The sequence below is a fragment of the Gymnoscopelus microlampas genome (genome assembly GCF_963454915.1).
Source record: "Gymnoscopelus microlampas genome assembly, chromosome: 8".
Taxonomy (NCBI): Eukaryota; Metazoa; Chordata; class Actinopteri; order Myctophiformes; family Myctophidae; genus Gymnoscopelus; species Gymnoscopelus microlampas.
In genome coordinates this window covers 51,943,525-51,962,330 of record NC_139945.1, presented here as the reverse complement: position 1 = coordinate 51,962,330, position 18,806 = coordinate 51,943,525, and the positions used below count along the sequence as shown (strand labels likewise).

Genomic DNA, 18,806 nt, shown 5'->3' with positions numbered 1-18,806 from the left:
GGACAGAAGAGGAGTGTGTTGTTGTTTCTTTGTCTAGACCAGGGGTCTTCAACGCTTTTCAGACCAAGGAAAGGACCCCTTAGGCGAGAGAGAGATAAAGCAGGGACCCCCCCCCCCACTACATACTGGGCTCATGTTAAATGTGAGTTTTCAGACATTTAACCACTTAAACCCTCAATACTTTGTAAACTTGACCTTTGGCTCTGTACTAGTTCTGCTCTTTTTTCCCCCTGTACACCAAACCTCTTCGTCGAAAATAGCCTATCTACAAGCTCACACCGTGTGTGAGCTTATAGATCTGCTATTTTCGGCTAATGTTCCCCCCACAACAGGGATGTGAGGGTTCAAGTGGTTGAAGTAAAAAAATAAAGTCCCTATCACACAAAGATTTGGCAGCCCCTTGCAGTATTTCTGAGGACCGCCTGTTGAAGAACCCTGGTCTAGACTCATTCAGTGGATATATGAAATGACATGCATGACAGCTGCACCCCCCTTGTCCCCTTATCATTGCCGTTAGCCGTCCTTGTAGTGGAAGAGCTCACGAACACAAAAGCTTAAACGAGCCCTGCAGTCATAGCATAGCTCCAGAGCTCAGTAAGTAGCAGGCTGCTAGAGCCTTGAGCTTGCTGCCTCCGATCAATAGAGGCAAATTAATTACTAATGGCTATGAATGAGCAAGAGGCAAGGGCTGTTTGGTCATTATCCTGCTGGTAGTGAAGTAAACAAGCATTTAGGTTTTAAGTGAAGTAAATGCTTCAAATAATGGCAAACAACAAGATGGAGCAAGACCCCTGATGTTCAGATTCTCTGTGATGCGCGCACCAAATGTATAGTTGGATGGATCAGATCAGCTATAGCTTTTAATAGACAATAACTGAATGGAACGTCAACAGGCACCAACTGTGTCAGTGACAACATTCCATTGACTGTTTATGGAAAGGGAAAAGAAAGAGAATATTTGAAAATAACCATTGGATTACCTGCTCTAATCGACCACAAAAAAAAGAGAGTGGAAAAAAAGAAAGAAAATTGTGGTAATATCTCCACTGGACCTGACAGGAATTCTATGACTTAGTTTGATGTTTATAGCTATACTAGTTACTGTAGCACAGGGGTGGGCAACCAGCTCTTTTTGATATACCAAGGTGATCAGATGAGACCCCCTTAACAGGTACCACCACGCAACTTAAGGGTAAAGCATATAAAAAGGCAGAAATAACAAAAAAAAAACAAATGGATTTGTATTAAAGCCATACGAGTTTGATCGTGTGCCAAAAACAACCCTAACACCAAATCTCTTTGTTTTCCCACACAATAAAGTGTGAAACATTGACCCAAATGGACCCTTGTGGGCCGCACAGAAATTGGCAACCTACACAGAATCGGGACGATCCATTTTATGACCACTTTATTTTAAAAAAAAATAGTGAAATTAGCACATCTACAAGCTTGTAGATCAGCTATTTTCACTATCTATTGTATGACAAAGTATTTAGAGTTCAAGCGGTTAAATTACCACTGTAGATTTTACTCAGATTGTACTGTACTCTTGCACACTTGCCGTCACACATTTAACAGCAGGTGATGAGGATAACCAGTACAGTAAGTCTGGCTGGCAGAGATCCATGTCAGGTAATCTTGCCATTTAGCAAGCACTTACCTGATCAGTAAATAGGAGAGTGAGTCAAGGAAAATGCAAAAGTACTGGTAGGAAACTTAAACTCAAATTATAATCCATCACACAATGTTGCTAGCGGACAAGATCAGTTCTTGTCAGCAAGCCAGTTGTGTGGTGGAGTATAAATTAGGCATAAATTAGTGCACACTGTGTGCCCCTTTACCTTGCACTGATCAATCTACTGTGAGAGCTGTTCCCGTTGGATTACAAGGCCACAAATGATTCCTACTGCCACACACACTGGTCCATAACTGAGCCAGACCCAATGATGAAAACACAGACTAACATTGTGAACATGCATACCTGTAACTGTGCATGGACCGACAGACTGATAGATACACACGTATGTGAGTAATAATGGTGAGAGATGAGGAAGAGAACATGGAAAATATTCTTACATGAGACATGCCTAGGAGGTGTTGTTATTACACAGTTTGGCTGGTTTGGTAGCTTCAGGAGAGACAAACCGTCTAAAAGGGAGTATCCCTCAAAGAAAATATCAAAGTATCAGGCAACAAGTACAGGCACATTGGTTGAGGGGAGATACGCACGGGTACATATGGTTATTTAAGTTTTGTTTTACTGAGGATGAGGAAGAAAGAAAAATACATCCTAAGGCACTATTAAAAGCACGATAGCTGGGTCAAGGTTTGACAATGAAAACTTAAAGCGCAGGCGAGCCAGATATTGCAGAGGCTGTTCTTAGCGCGTGTGTCTATGATGCAGCAAAGCAGCAATCGCCACAACAGGGACAATACAACCATACACCCCCCCTTCTGTCTCCTTCTCTCAAAGGCCATCCTATGAGTCACTGATCTGAGCACATAAAAGAACAAATGAAGGCTTGTTGTATGAGACATCGTCAGGCACATACACAGACATATGCGGCAAACACACACACAGGGACACTGAGGTGCAGCTTAACTACGTTTAATCCCACATGTTGGTGTGAGGTGGACTTGGGACAGTAATCCAAGACCGTTACAGTGATCCCCTGTGAAACAGACTGAGAGTGGTGCTTTGTACTTTAAGTGCCAGTCTGGGGTTGAGGGTGGGACAGAGGACAGGACTGGATCATCATGATGGCAGGCCTAACATAACCTTATATTCAAGTATTTGACTGATCACTCCAATCAACATGCCTTCCCTCAGTTTGCCTTCACTTATTTGCTCTTGCTTATGATGCTCAAAATGTAAACACACCAAAACACACAAACAGTACTTGTAGTGTCCCGCAGTGCCTGAAGCGAGTCTAGCGCCTTTGTGTGTAAACCTCTGTCATGATACCACGGGTGTTGAGAGAATGTTGCCTAAATCTTCATCTCAAAAAAGAACAAAATGAACTCCTCATATGGCAGCTCCAGACTCCACATTCATACCATCACGGCAGTCCGTCTTTTCAGACAGTTTGCTGCACACAGCCAAGGAGAGGAGCATCGAAGGAAAAGTTCACTGTGTTCCTCAAAATGGGCTCAAGAGCAGCCTGACCCACTTACACACTGTAGAATCTGAGAATGAGACACACAGGTAAAATAAAAACATAAAAATACCCAAGAGTGAATTCCATCAAAGTAAACCTATAATATTAACAATATAGCAATAATTCTATAGCAATAACTGCTATAGAGCATTTTCAGGTTTGGTTTGGATAAAGTGAAATTGGAAGTAATGACACAAAGAAGTGAGCAGATAAAAGTGGAACTGGAACACTAAATATAATAAAATGGAAGCTGATAAATGGGTGCCCTCAGTCTTTCCTGATTGGCTGAAATTGGCATCTGGTGGCCTGAATATGTATTTTCTGTTTATTAAAGAGACGGAGGACCCATGTTACTGAACATACACACACTGTAAAGCAATTGTTGCTATATTGTTATAAAGCAATAATCGGTTTGATGATGGAATCCACTCGAGTATTTTCTTTTTTTATCTCACCGTCTCTCATTCTCTGATTGATGAGCATTAATGTCCTTACCATATTTTAAAGCACTTTCTGTATAATAAACCACATGTATTAAAAACAGCGAGTGACAACTTGTTTCTTTTATTGTTGATATGCCTGAGCCTGGACAATGGCCATGCCTCAAAAATATTTCTCACTGTATCTCCAATATTTGCAAGTCTGTTGTCGTTTTAATATTAGACTCATAATATAAAAAAGAAAGAGCTTCTCTGTTGTTCCTAAACAAAAATTCTGATGCACTGTATCAAAGTACATTCAGGTACTCATAATCTTATCTGACTACTTTATTTAGTAATTTCAGCTGGCTGTCAGTTGATTAGATAACAACCTTTACCTTTAAATGACCTTGACCAACAATACAGACATTTCTAAACTAAAGTGTTATTCCCGACAATACCCGATGTTACAAGCACCATGCAGGTACTAGCGTAACATTATCCTGCTTGTTGTTGTACAACCTGGTCATTAGGATGGGTGCACAACTCAAATTTCAAAGTCTCTCTCACTGGATGCATGGTCCTGATGAGTAGGCTAAAGAAGTGAAGGAGACAGCCGTACTGCTGATGATCATGGTTAGGTGCAAAGCGGGTTGTACCATACTAGTTGCTCTGTTGTCCAAAAGTATGTAGAGGTATCTTCAACTGTTTCCTTTCACTGCTGTACTTGTCTGTCATATACATAAGCCTCCCCATTTCCGTAGCATTGGACAAGTCTGAGCGAGCCAATTTCTTGCATCAATTGACGTCACCAATCGTTTCCGTTTTCATTCATAGTTGGCCCGAACATTCACTTGATCCACTGACAAGCATTTGTGTAGAGTCCTGGGTCTGAGCCCTTAGATTTAGATTACATAACTAAATCACACAGATTAGTCAAATTAAGCACATCTTCATTTATGCCCTTGACGATCAACACAGATTTCAGACTAGGGTCAGAACAGGGCAACAGGACAAAAGGGTGTGGTATGGTACAAGTTGTCTCGCACACAGAAAGGCCACTGCATGTATGGAATGACATGGGAGGAGACCACATTCAGACAATTCTCCAGAGATGGGGTTGTGGATGGTGTGGTGGTGGGGGGGGGGGGCTGCATAGAAGGACTGTAGCCAACTCCTACTTAGCATCTAAGTGCCAATGTCTAAAATAGCCTGTCTCCTAGCCCCTGGTTCGCATCCCTGCCATTTCACACTGCTGTGCTTTGGAGAGTGACAGCAACATCAGTAACACATAAACAGCTGGTTGACTTTTCAGCACTGTCTGAAATCTCTGGAATCAGACTCCCACAATCTACACACAGCTTACTCAAGAAGACAGAGATAAGTCTTTTTCCCTACATATCAAAAAATGTATTGAATGTCCCCATATTGAATTGTTCAGACTGTTAATTAAAACACAGTGGAGTTTGACTTGTTACCCAGCTAGTCGGAGAAGAACAGATGGTTAAGGTCTAGGCCAGGCAGAGAGTAAGATCTATGCCAGGCAGAGGGCGTACTACTCATCACTGGATCCTTCCTTTTCACTGCCTGTGGATTCTTCAATGAAGGAGGCCCAGATTAATGAAGAGGGACAGTGGTTAAATGGCCAGGCATGGGAGTGTTCCAAAGAGATGGCCCAATCTGTTTAAAGAACCACCTGGGGGAACGTAAGCCTCTTTAGCATAGTCTCATGCACTGGTCTATACAGGGTCATAGGTTTAAAACGGGTATTTGGTGACTTTGGTGACTACACAGTAAAAATGACGTATGGAGTCAATAAACTCTGTGTGTAAAACATAACTTAAATCTCTGTCAAGAGTCAAATTAACACCCTGCAGGCCTGCACTTTATCGACTAGCGGTGAGGAGGCTCAAGAATAGACAGTGCTTGGAAGTCGGAACTATTAAATCCACAGCCAGAGAGGAATGTGATTATGCAAACACAGAGGGATAATTTGGAGCTAGCTAGCAGCTTGCTGGTCAATAATTAACAGACAACAGTCTGCACCAACCTAGACAAATGCTGAGGAAATTGCCATTAGCATATCTCTATCTCTGTATAGATCAGCCTTTCCACTCACCACCACCACAAAACAGCCTGCACTCATTACAAGAATATCAGTACCAGAATTATGCCCTTCAGATGCATTCACCCTAATGGAGACATAGGGCTGAGAGATAAATGATCTCGATAGTGGATCGTGATAAAATTTACGTTGAGAAAGATCGGAGTCGGACATTATTTAATACTCAATAGATGGATAGATCTAAAAGCTTATCCAACTTGCAGAAATAAACACAACTACCAGTCAGACTGCCGTTTCTGGCTTGCATGTCAAAGTAGGCTACACACTAATTTCCTACTGACTGAGACACATTGTTTACATTGGGCTACCAGCAGAAAGGGGTGAAAAAAAGAGTTGAATAGAGCTACAGTATATCGACATGAAATTAGTATGAAAGTGGATTGGATTTCTAAAAATCTACACAGCACAGTAAAGCGTCTGCAAAATTTGCCATCGGTCGGTGCAAGCCAAGATGAGCAACACAACAAATGCTTTGTTGTCACATCACAGGTTTACAGGTGTAATATTTTTCTACCGTGCCTGTTCCATCATTATGTAGTTTTCGTGAGAGGAGAGGATAAGATAAAGAGAGACGATAAAGGAGAGCAGGAAAGAAAAGAAAAAAACACAAACGCAGGAAAAAGGTCAAATAATCAAATGTAGTAGCAGGTATATGTACATGGTGTACATCCCAGCGACTGCACCAAGTATGAAAATGTGTTTCTAAGTTAACGTTAGTCTGGCTAAAAGTTTTGTCCAATGCCCCAAGGCTGTACGTGTACCAAAACAACAAACCCAGTGAGAGTCCATTTGGTTCTCAATTATCAACCCCCCCCCCCCCCCCCCCCCCACCACCGACAACTTTTTTTAAAGTGTGTTTGTTATTAAAGGAGAATTCCGGTCATTTTAAGTGTTATGTTTGATGTGTGTCAAATCACTTACCAACGTAGAAATGAAAATCGCGTTACTCGACAGATCCCCCTGTCAACCCCCACCGTTGGCATGATACTCCTATCGTGGATAGCCCAAATTCGCCTATTTTAACAAATGCAAAGTCTGTTTTTTTGCTTCTAGTACTCATTGTTGAGTCCCATGATAATGTAACAGGCGCTAAAACTCCCGACAAGCTAACGGCTAATAACAGAACGAGCTAATGCTGGTTGCTGGTTTCTCTCCCGACCTGGCAACCTGGGGCTGCCATGCAGAGAGATAAGCAGCCCCAGCGTTAGCTCGTTCTGTTATTAGCCGTTAGCTTGTCGGGAGTTTTAGCGCCTGTTACGTTATCATGGGACTCCACAATGAGTACTAGGAGAAAAAAACAGACTTTACATTTGTTAAAATAGGCGAATTTGGGCTATCCACGATAGGAGTATCATGGCAACGGTGGGGGTTGACAGGGGGATCTGTCGAGTAACGCGATTTTCATTTCTACGTTGGTAAGTGATTTGACACACATCAAACATAACACTTAAAATGACCGGAATTCTCCTTTAAAACATGACAAACTGAACTGATGGGTAAAAATAACAGCAGACATTTCAAGATTACCCATTAGTCAAAATAATAATGGCAGGCCTGTAACTGAGAGACAAACAGAGAGAGGGTGAAATCACTGGCTATTGTGGCTAATAAATGGATGTTCTATTCTATTTATAAATAAGGGACCATTTGTGAAGAGAATAATGCTGGCCACTAACAGAATCGTCACGGCTGATAAGAGCGGGTAGGGGACAAGGAAGTCCTATGTGACAGAAGTAAACATACTATAGTCCTAAGCAGAGAGGAGAAAATCACTGGATGATACAGTGTTAACTTTATCACAAAGATCACAAAGCAATTCATACCCACGATAAGAACCCAGGTTTGTCTTTGTCATGTGATCGAGACTAAATCATTTCTGTGTTTCTTTGAGTGGGATGAGGCGGTTGTAACACTCAAGCCATAACCCATAAAGACCTGAGGCCGATTCTACAAATGCCTTCTATCAGTAGTTCTAACACTTTTAAGTTTTTTAAGTAATGTTTAAAAAATAGCAGATGTACAAGCTTGCGGTGTGGCACGAAGTGACGCGCTGTGAGCTTGTATATCTTAAATTTTTAATGCAAAAATTTGAAAACCTAAAATGACACAGATGCTTTCCTGGTTTTAAGCACTAGTGCTCACATATCAGAGCTGTAAAATGGCTTATCTATTTTTCTGTGATGGGGAATAGCAGCTTCATTCCCACAGAGAGTGAACGCTCCAAACTACTGGCCAAGATAACTCCCTCCTCTGTGGGTGTCACTGGCTAAGGTCCAAAGGTCACATTACTGGAGCGTTCAGATGAACACAGTGTGAGTGCAGCCACATCATCATGACACACAGACCAGAGCTACAGGTGCACAGGCTCGGACACTGAGACACAGGCAATCACACACACGCACACACACACACACAGGATATTGAAGCACTGTAGACATGCTCTGCACCCAGTTTGGCCTTTCAGGTCGTACACTGGTCCGCAGCCACATCACACAACATCTCATGGGTCAGTGAACCACTAAAGACCCGCTGCCAAGTGGGCCTTGGGTCTGTTGACACGAGACTGTATTGCACGTAGGCCAGCAAACAGCCTGACTGCCTGTTGGCCACAGTAAACGCCTGTTGCTCTTCGAAGAGTCAAACAATGTTTGACACTACAATTAGATTTGAGCGTTATCCTTACACAAAGCTATACAAAACAAATACTGTACTAGTTAAATGTTAGTCAAAACATTCACCTTAATGGCACAATGTAAAAAACACCACCAAAAATAATGAATGGTAATGGTATCCAAAAAGCTACTTTCCATAGAGACTAAACTCTCCAAGATACACCCCACATTGATATGGTTAAAAACTAATATTAACAGATTGGGGATTTAACAGGACAGAGCCCAGAGTCATTCACTGCATGTAGCTTGACAAATAATGGCTGTTGCCATCAAGAAGCTCTTCTTTGTCATTAGGTGCAATAACTGGTCATTACTGCAGCATCTCCAGTCCAGCACTCTTCACGACAATGCATTTACTGGACCAGGTTATTGTGTGTGTGTGTGTGTGTGTGTGTGTGTGTGTGTGTGTGTGTGTGCGTGCGTGCGTGCGCGTGCGTGCGTGTGCGTGTGTGTGTGTGTGTGTGTACACCAGTGTACAAACATCAGTCGTGTCAGAATATTTGCACTGAGTGGTGGGCTAAAACACACAGATAGCTCTATGACAATAGATGACCTGGCTAGTGCATGCTTGCTGTATGATGCAATGATGGTGTGTGTGTGGATAGTAAAGCTCTGCTCATGTGGGCCTGGACTGTGACTACTACACACTGAACTGTGCACAGAGGGAGGAGGAAGAGGAGGAGGAAGAGTGAAACAGGAAAAGAAGGAGGGAGGTGAGGAACCAAAGCAGCATTTTCAGGAAGTTCAGCAATCTCAGGATATGAGGTAACAAGTTTGCCCAGGCCTGGAGGAAAGGGAAAGGATGAGTGCCAAAGAAAAGTAGAGGATAGCGAGCAAGAACGAATGAACGAACGAACGAACGAACGAACGAGAGAGAGAGAGAAGACAGAGAGGGTGCAGCTAAGAGCAAAAATAAAGATGTGGGATATGTTTGTATGACATAACTAGGAGCTTTATTTTGCCATGCACTTTGCCATTTAGAATAATTCCCGCTCCGTGGACTGAGATTAATACAAAGGCTGTTATATTTTTAGCCAACTTTTTTTGAGTGTAGGATCATGGGGAAAATCTAGATTAATTACATGATGACATTGGTAGTTGCCTTGTTATAGAAGGCAGCTTTGGCAATTTTTATCTGAATCCTATATTTCTACTGTGAGGCTGACATAGACCGATGTGAAATGTAGAAAAGTGTTGTTTTATGTAGGCTAGCAGAGATTTTTCAGTGGAATTCAGAGCATGCACTGGAAGTGTTATGTGAGATTTTGACATCCTCCTCACAATAGAACGATTCAATATTGCTCTTAGATGACAAAGCCCTCTAAAGTTGACATCGTGCTTGATGATAGCGCAAAATCAAAATAGAATTTTCTACAGTAATAGTAAAATAGTGCAGGTCATTAAAGTAAAACAATGTCACTTCAACATTTTAAGCAGGCGCACACACACACACACACACACACACACACACACACACACACACACACACACACACACCTTAAGAAAGCAAGTCATCAATCTGGATCAATGTTATCCAATTTCTATGGTATCTTAGGTTTTTGTATCTAGCTGATAGCATTGTCCGCCTATTCCCCAGGCTGAAAAGGATTTCTCTTTATGTTATCAGAGAGTCATATCTGTGCCTGCAATGCCTTATGATTGATTTACCAGACACCATCTCTCCCTCTCTGTCACACTCCTCTGTTACCCATGGCATTATCAGCTGTAACTATGACACCTAAATAAGCTAGATAATATATACTCAAGCCACTGTTATGATCAAATCAACATATATTCTATTTCAGGTTAGTCTGTACTCTTTAGTATGTAGGCTAACCTGGAAAAGACACTGTCACTGAATGTCGGCATGTTTTTGTTCTGGATATTCACCATTTCCATGTGGATCCCGAGATCCACACATGATTCGATTTTCTTTTTTCAGGGATTCCTGAGAGGGACAATCACAAAACAAAGCAAACCATACAGGATTTTACATGTCAGCAATTAAAATTGTCCCAGGACTTTTTTTGTGTTATCCTTTTAGCCTTAATGTCTGACTGTACCACGTGCTGTTTACATTTCTGACAAATAAAGTATTCAATCAATCAAAATCAGTAGAGGACATTTCTTTCTCAAGGGTCCATAGACTGGGATAGAAGGAGAGGAATAACACTTCATCACTCGACATCACTCAGTTCAAGCATTTTCAACAAAAGGAGTTGGTGAAGACTAGAGTGAAGACCCAAGGCAAGGCTCTTAAGGGTACATACATTTGGATGAATGATCAATTGTCGATAGAGATTAAAGAGAGGCAGCTAAAACAAATTCCCATCCTTGGGGAGCATAGGATCAAAGTTTAGATCTTTCCTAAACTTGACTACCTTGCCTGTCCGTTTTATCTTTTAGAATGAATCAAGCAACTCGATCCAATGCAACCTAGCCGCTATATTGACTTTATTGACTATTCATTTTACACTTGTCAAGTGTGTAAATATCACTCATATGAATGTTAACTATTTGGTAAATAAAGTTGGATGAGATAATGTTGTTCAGAAGAAGAATCTGCATGTGCTTGCTATCACCGACTCATCTCGACCAAACCCTAACAAATTGACATATTAAGATGAAAGATAAATAAATGTACTTATTACAATAATTCACACAAGAACAGTATGGCAGTGAAACAGTTGATTGCAAGATTTAAAGTTTCAAATGTAGCTACAGTATCATCACACTATAGTATTGCAGTCTCAGTAGGTTTATACAATATTGGTATTATGTGAAAACATGTAAATTAATGTGCATGTAGGTACATACAGTATATATGCTAATGTACTGTACATATGTTATACATGTGTATGTACACATGGGTGAATAAGATATGTCAACAATTAGGGTATGTGTTTTCTTATTTATGTTTATAATGTGGACTCTTGGAAGATTAGCCAATGGACGAATACAAATGTAATTATGAGGTGTAATAGCCTATTACTTGTCTCCACTAGACTCATCCCAGGAATGTTTCGTATTTGCTACAGATAAGCGGTCACAAATAAGCAAGATTCAAATCCTGAGCTAGAAATCAAGACATGAACATTTGTGCTTACTGCTTTTGTGTGAGTGAAGCTTGTTAATCACCATCCCCCACCTGACCATGCTGCATCAGTGACCTTTGCCTGATTTATACTTATTTCACGCCAGTGACATACACCAAGATTAGCAGATCTACAAGCTCACACCGAGTCGCAGCACAATGCAAGCTTGTAGATCTGCACTTTTCGGTGTGCCATGCACAATTAAGTATAACTCAGGCTTTTGCTTTGAAGTGGCCTACATTTGTGCTTTTGTACACACGGAAATAAAGCAAACAAGGTTACAAGGAAGATCACATTGAAATAATATGCAAAAAGAACAGAGGAATTAAGAAATAACTACAAATGAAAACCCTCATATGTAGACTACATTAACTCACTTTTGAGACTTTTGAATAGCCTAATCCATTTCAATTTGATCATCCCACGACACAGTTCGTGAAAACTACACTCACAAGATTAATGCATACAAACAGTTGGCTAAATATTAAAGAGACGTAGCTTATATCAAAGGTAAAGGCAGTGCCATATCCAACATAAGCCTCCTTACCGGATGGTTGTCAGTGAACAAACAGTACCCTACTCTACTAAAACGAAGAAACTCGAGGAGTGACGGGACATGCAGGTAGGTACATACACACACATACTGTACACGTGTACAGAGCACAGGCCTGGGCCTATATGAAGAAAAGCTACAACAACAAACAAGAAATCCGCTACCTGTTGTCTTTCCCTTTATACTCAGGCTCACTTGAGCCCTTCCAGCACAAAACAAAACACAGACCAATTATTATTATCACATTACCCTACAACATCCAGCGGGAAACTTTAGTGTTAGGCAAAGGGGCCGTGGCAACAGCTCTGCTTGGGGTCAAAACAGATTCTAGTTAGGTCTCAAGTACCAGAGCTCAGTCCTGGTTGGCCTTGGTTCAAAGACAGTCTATGGCTATGTTCAGACTGGATTCTTGGCCTATCCAGAATGGAATCAGATTGTGTTATCAAGTCTGAACAACAAAAAAAATGATGGAATCAGATTTTTACAATTCAGATTTGAGCCATATTTCTAGATGGCTTGAAATGTGATTAAAATCTGATTTCAGTCTGGATCCTCTGACACTGAAGCGCTATACTTCGTAAAACGGTGTTGCTTGCAGAAAATACCTGTAGGCTTGTAGATCTACTGTTTTCTGCGAGTTACAGTCATACGATAAGAGTATAATGCCTAGGATAGGTTGACAAAGCCTGAATACGCAAATCCAAACTGGTCACTTACAAATAACAGAGTGGACAGTGAGTCGTACAGATCATATTTGAGAAGCAAATCGGATTCGTCTGCAATCTGAACAAAGCCATTGAAGCCTGAGGGGCATTAAGGAGAGACATGATACAGTACAACATTCCACTGGAACACTGGTTCATCAACACACCTCTCAAGTGTCAAGAGTTGACATTCCACAAGCTGAATGTTGCCAATGGCTATACATGCCACGTTGAACACAGGTCATAGTTTAATGAATAACTGTTTTCATGTTTGGGGAATGAACGGGACTTGGGCTAAATACATATGTGTTAATGGGCCTTCAGATTGAAATATGTATATTTTCCAAATCTGCATATTCAGACAGGCACAGATGAAACAAATCAGGACAGTAGATGGACAGTAGCTCTGGTCCATAGTGTTAGAAGGAGAACTCCTTTTAACGCAATGGACCAGAACTAGACACACGGACACACACATTATTACCATGTCTCCAGGGGTCCTTAGGTTCCACTGCTCCAGAGACAATATCCTCATCAGAGGGGAACGTCACCCTCTTGCCACCTTGTTTGTGTTTTTCGTCATCTTCTTCTGCAGTGGGGGACAGCACGGCCTGGTCTTGGAGAGAAACTGTTGTTACACTCTCCTCCTGGGTCTGTTCTGAAGGAGTCTTTGCCTTACTATTCGTTAAGACACCCTGGGTTGTGTGCTCCGACTTGGTACTTTGAGAGACTGATGCATTATCTGACTGAGAGGGTCCGAGGCTTGCTGGTTCAGCCTCCAAAACACCACTCTCATCCAGACTTAGGTCCACACCTATGTCCATGTCCCCACCATCGTCTCCTTCTCCCAGAACAAACTTTGCAGGTCCAGTGTCCTTATCTTCCTTGATAACTTCCACAATGGCATTCCCCTTGTTCTGTTCAACAGAAGCCTGGATTGGATTCGCCACAGCAGGGGCATTCTGGACACTGGTATTTTTATTCCCATTGACCTCGTCAATTCCCAGTGCATCATGTGACTGGTGCTCGTCTTTCTCTGCATCTGGCAGACTATCAGTGAGTCGGTGTGTGTCAGGGACCTCAGAGGTAACAATGTTTAGTTTACCCACATCCCTGTCCATCAGTTCTGTGATCCGGAATGTGACCCCCTCTGTGTTGTTGGTGGTGTTGTGTTCATCATCATCCACATTGCTCTTTGTCTTGACATTGCACAAATCTAAAGACTGCTCCTCGATATTCATGTTTTCATCTCAAGTCCTCAACAAGTATCAGTCAGGCTGGCTATTTGGCTTAAGCCTGAATGCTAAACTTGGGTTTAAGCCTGTCTGGTATCTACTGATGGTCTGCTGATTGCTTTGTGTTGTGCAACTGCCCTGATCCTTTATTGCTAATATTAATTCAATATCATCTATAATTGCTTTGGAAATGTATTAGTCTATATCATATAATCACAATTGCTTTAGTTTGTTTTGACGATGGGCTACCCCTAACCCCTTATTCTATACACAAGATGTGAACTCTACCTGATACCATCACATCCTCCACAAACGCAACGTAATTAAAAGGGAAATCCCCCCGCCAACAATTATGCGAAATTCAAAACATTTCCGAGCGTCTGATGATACTCGTGGATATGCAGCTGCAACAATTTCTATAATCCTTTTGTTTGCCAAATTATATAACTTTGCTATAACTCCGACACAGTCAGATGGTGGCAGGAGCTAGCTAGCGTCAATATAATTTCATGTCACAAACGTGTGCAAAATCTACAACTGTGATGCAAATGTCCTCATCATCATTAACACATTAGTACTGTCAGTGTGTTTGGACAAGCAGGCCGAGTCGGTTTTTCAAATGAATAACAACAAACCCTCTCTCAGGGTGCCTCCATTACGCTAGCAGCAGAAAGTCAGCTAGCTCAAGACTATTAGACCGTTTCATTGGCGTGAACTTGAACGAGCTCGAGCTAGCTAGCTAAAGTTGTTCTCTGTAATAATAATAATAATAATAAGAACACCCGGGGCCAGGCGATGATGATGTTGCATGCCTGGCTATTATTAATAATAATAATATGACTTATGTAAGCTCAAATAGCAACGCTTTCCTCAACGTCCATCCTCCTGTGGAAAGGAAACGGCTGTTGTCGGCTCGCATCGCTCGAGCCTCCTCGGCTAGCAGGGGAAAAAAACAGGCGTCATACTCCCGAGCACTATATGAGCATGTTTCACTGGGTTTGTCTCAACAACACTTCAAATAACTACAAACTATTGTTTTGCTTAATAAAATAAGACCAAATAAAGATTAAATCTTCCGGTTCGTGCGTGTCGTTGCTATCATTAGAGTCCTGAGGAGGAGGAGGAGGAGAAGTAGTGTGTGTTTTTTTGTGTGTTGGTCTAACGTTACCTTATGCTACTGTAGCTGTTAGCCCCCAAGTCCAACACAACAGTGTTGCCGTGTTTTGTGAGAGAAATAAGCAATGGGGCCTAGGAAAACGAGGCCAAAAGAAGCAACTTAGGCCAGGGGTCTTCAACAGGGGGTCCGGGAGACCGGGACCCCTAGGGGGTCCTCAGAGTTACTACAGGGGGTCCGCTAAATCTTTGTGTGATGTGATTTTTTTGTTTTGCCTTTACCACTTGAACCCTAGCATGAGGAGAATGCTAGGGTTCATTAGGAGAACTTTAGCCAAAAAATAGCAGATACAAGCTCACAACGCCTAGCGCTGCGAGGCGTTGTGAGCTTGTAGATCGGCTATTTTTTGGCAAAGAGGTGTTTGGTGTAGAGGGAAAAAAAAAGAGCAGACCAAGTAAACAAAAAAAGTTAAATCTGAAACACAATTTTTATACACAATATAGAGGGGGTCCCTGCTTCATCTCTCTCTAAGCTAGGGGGTCCTTGGCCTGAAAAGGTTGAAGACCCCTGACTTAGGCCACATGACGACATGAGCACTTTAAACTTAAAGCTATTTGAAAATAGCCGGTCTACAAGCTAGATCTGCTATTTTCAAAAACTCTTACAATAACTTGTGGAATATTTTGAATATTTTTTTAAACATTCTAACACAAATATGCTCCCCTGGGCACAAAACATTTTCATGAAAATATTTGAGAACCACTGGTTTAAATAATACATTAAAAAATTGGAAGCAAGCCTAAAAAAAGCAAGTACACTTTAGAAACAAGCCCCAAATAACCGCAGGCCGGCCCGGAACTACTGAAACCAGCGCACCCCGAAACTATATGTTGGGAATTGATTGCATGAAACAATCACCTGTGCGTCCAATGTCAATGTTGGTAAACAAATATTTAATTGGTCTATATTACAAGCAACTTTAACTTTACAGAAAAAGAAGCCCAAAGTCGCTTATAATAAGCTGACATGGCAACACTACAACACAACTGTTTGTTGTCCGTACGTCTGTGCGTCATCACGTTGTCACGTTGGCACACTTCGTAGACGTAGAGGAGGACTATGGGAGGGGCGATATATGTAAGTGTACAGACATACCTCTATGGCACAGACGCATCTAAAATAGCCGATCTACAAGCTCACAACACAACCATAGAGTTGGCTCACGTCACAACTGCGTCCTTGTGAGCTTGTAGATTAGTGGTTATCAAACCAAAACCTACCCCCAAATTAACACGTATTTGACCGCGGACCCCCATCTGATTTTAATAAAAACATTTGTTGTTCAAGCATACAATATTTGTGTTGTTATTTAAAGGTAGATATTTTGTTGTGAAACCCTAGAACACTAACGTTGAAAATTGTCACACTAACGTTGGGTATATTTACCCAATATAATAAATTCCATAACAAAATATTTCACATCAAAATATATTAAAGTACAACAATACATGGCAAATTGAGGAACAGATAACAGTTAAGAGACAATTAAAATTAAAATAAAAAAAAGAATAAAAAAAACTATACTACAGTATACAAACTTGTCAAACATTGGACAAATTGAGGCACGAATTGTGAAAATAAGCCTCGCAACGTGAGGCGTTGTGTAGGCCTATTTATCTGTGGAACCAAGTCAAACTAAATGTAGCCTAATGCCTCAACTCCTACAATTCCAAGTGCTTGTCAGTGTGGGGGGTCCACAGTTGAAGTTCAAATATGATTATTTTGAGGGTTCCCCAGTTAAAATATGATTATTTTGGGGGCGTCTGAAAAGGTTGAGAACGTCTGCTATAGACTGTTTGTTCAGTAACAGGAGTCCCATGTCTCGTCTCCAGCTCTTTATTAAACAGAACACCCATTTTCAGGTCAGGATACTAATTTTATCCAATCAGGAGAGAGAAATCACACAGAATACAAGATGAAGTGATATTAGAAGTGATGACACAAATAAATGACAAAATTGGAACGGTAAAACTGAAGCTGATAAATGGGTACTCTCTCCTGAATGGCTGACATTTTGAAGCCCTCCTGAAAATGTATTTTTCTTTTACTAAAGAGCTTACTGTTTCTTTAATGTTATGTTGTATAATCAATACATTCACAGAATAAAAAAAGATACAGAAAAGATACAGAACATTTCAAGTCAATTTCAAACAGGCCTTTGTTGCCAAATCATATTAATAATTAGAAGGCAGTTTTGCCTTCTGTTTGTTTATTTATTAATGTAATTATATGAATGAATGAATTTATTTATGTATTTATTTATTTATTAATTCATTCATTCATTCATTCATTCATTCATTCATTCATTTATGTATAATGCCTGAAATGGCATTGTAATATGCCACTCAGTCTATTTTTTTTTTTTTTTTTTTTTATCCCACGATTTTGTAACCCTTATTTTTCACCCGGTGCCAATTTTCTAAGTGATCCTGGGCACTACACTCCCCTACCAGCCTAGGGAGGCCAGGGCCGAGCTCATGCCTCCTTCAATGCATGAGAGCCAACTGACCTTCTTGTCACCTGACAGGAGGGAGTTTCCCTGGTTGGACGTAGCGCGTGGAAGGAACACGTTATTCCAACCAGTTCCCTTCCCCTCCATCAGGCGCCCCGGCTGTCATGGGGGAGGAGTTTAGTGACCAGGATTACTACATGTTTTTGTGAGGGTATCAACTACCCTGAGAGACAAGGGGAGAACATGCAAACTCCACACAGAGTGGGCCCTTTCGCCAACCCCACCTAGGGTATGGGCGCTGATGACGCGGAGGAGGAGACACGCCCACAGCGTCCCCGGCGGGAATTGAACCCAAGACCTTCTAGCTGTGAGGCGACAGCGCTACCGACTGCGCCACCGTGCCCTCTCAGTCTATTTAATCACACTTCTGACTTCAGCCAAAGAGAGCCACATCTGTAATATACAGTATAATATAGGCCTAAAAGCAATATAGCTTAGCTTTTCATTCAAATACATAATGGACTGGAAAACCTCCACTAACCTCATTCATCTTCTTGAACAGGCCTATAATGCTTAGAAATATCAACAGCAGATGGCAGCACACTCCTTAACTTAGCTACCTCTTGGCTTGGTTCAGTCTTCTTTTAAACTTAATGACACATAGTTGGGGATGGGTTGCATAGAAAACAATTGACAAATTCAACAAAATCAGAATAGTTCAATTCAATCTTTATTTCAGACCCAGGGATATCCATATTTAAATTTAACAACACAACACAATAAAGTAACAGAAAGGAAAATAAAAAACAAAAATGCAAATAGCCCACATTGTTCAGTTACAAACATGTGCTGTGCGGCAATGGTTCCACAGTCTAGAGGAGAACCTGACAGAACCGCGTGTAGGGTCCGTTATGACAGCGATGATGTCATTTACTGACTCAGATACCCTACACCAGGGGTCTTCAACAGGGGGTCCGGGACCCCTAGGGGGTCCTCAGAGTTACTACAGGGGGGCCTCCAAATATTAGTGTGATGGGATTTTTTGTTTTACTCACAAGCTCACAACGCCTCGCGCTGCGAGGCGTTGTGAGCTTGTAGATCGGCTATTTTTGGCAAAGAGGTACAGGTCTAGAGGGAAAAAAAGTGCAGACCAAGTAAAAAAAACAAGAATGACCAAAGTCATAATAAAGCCGCATGCGGCAGGCTTTTTTTGCCCCAA

General features: G+C 41.4%; 1 protein-coding gene across 1 annotated transcript in view; it reads right to left on the bottom strand.

The window, feature by feature from the left end:
- ppp1r37 (protein phosphatase 1, regulatory subunit 37) overlaps positions 1 to 15,145 on the bottom strand; it is a 46,989-nt gene extending 31,844 nt beyond the window's left edge. The window contains exon 1 of the mRNA XM_084064102.1: positions 13,211 to 15,145. Within this exon, the coding sequence (XP_083920228.1) occupies positions 13,211 to 13,967 (757 nt within the window). The 5' untranslated portion in view covers positions 13,968 to 15,145. The remainder of the gene's footprint in view (positions 1 to 13,210) is intronic.
- Between the last annotated feature and the right edge of the window lie 3,661 nt (positions 15,146 to 18,806).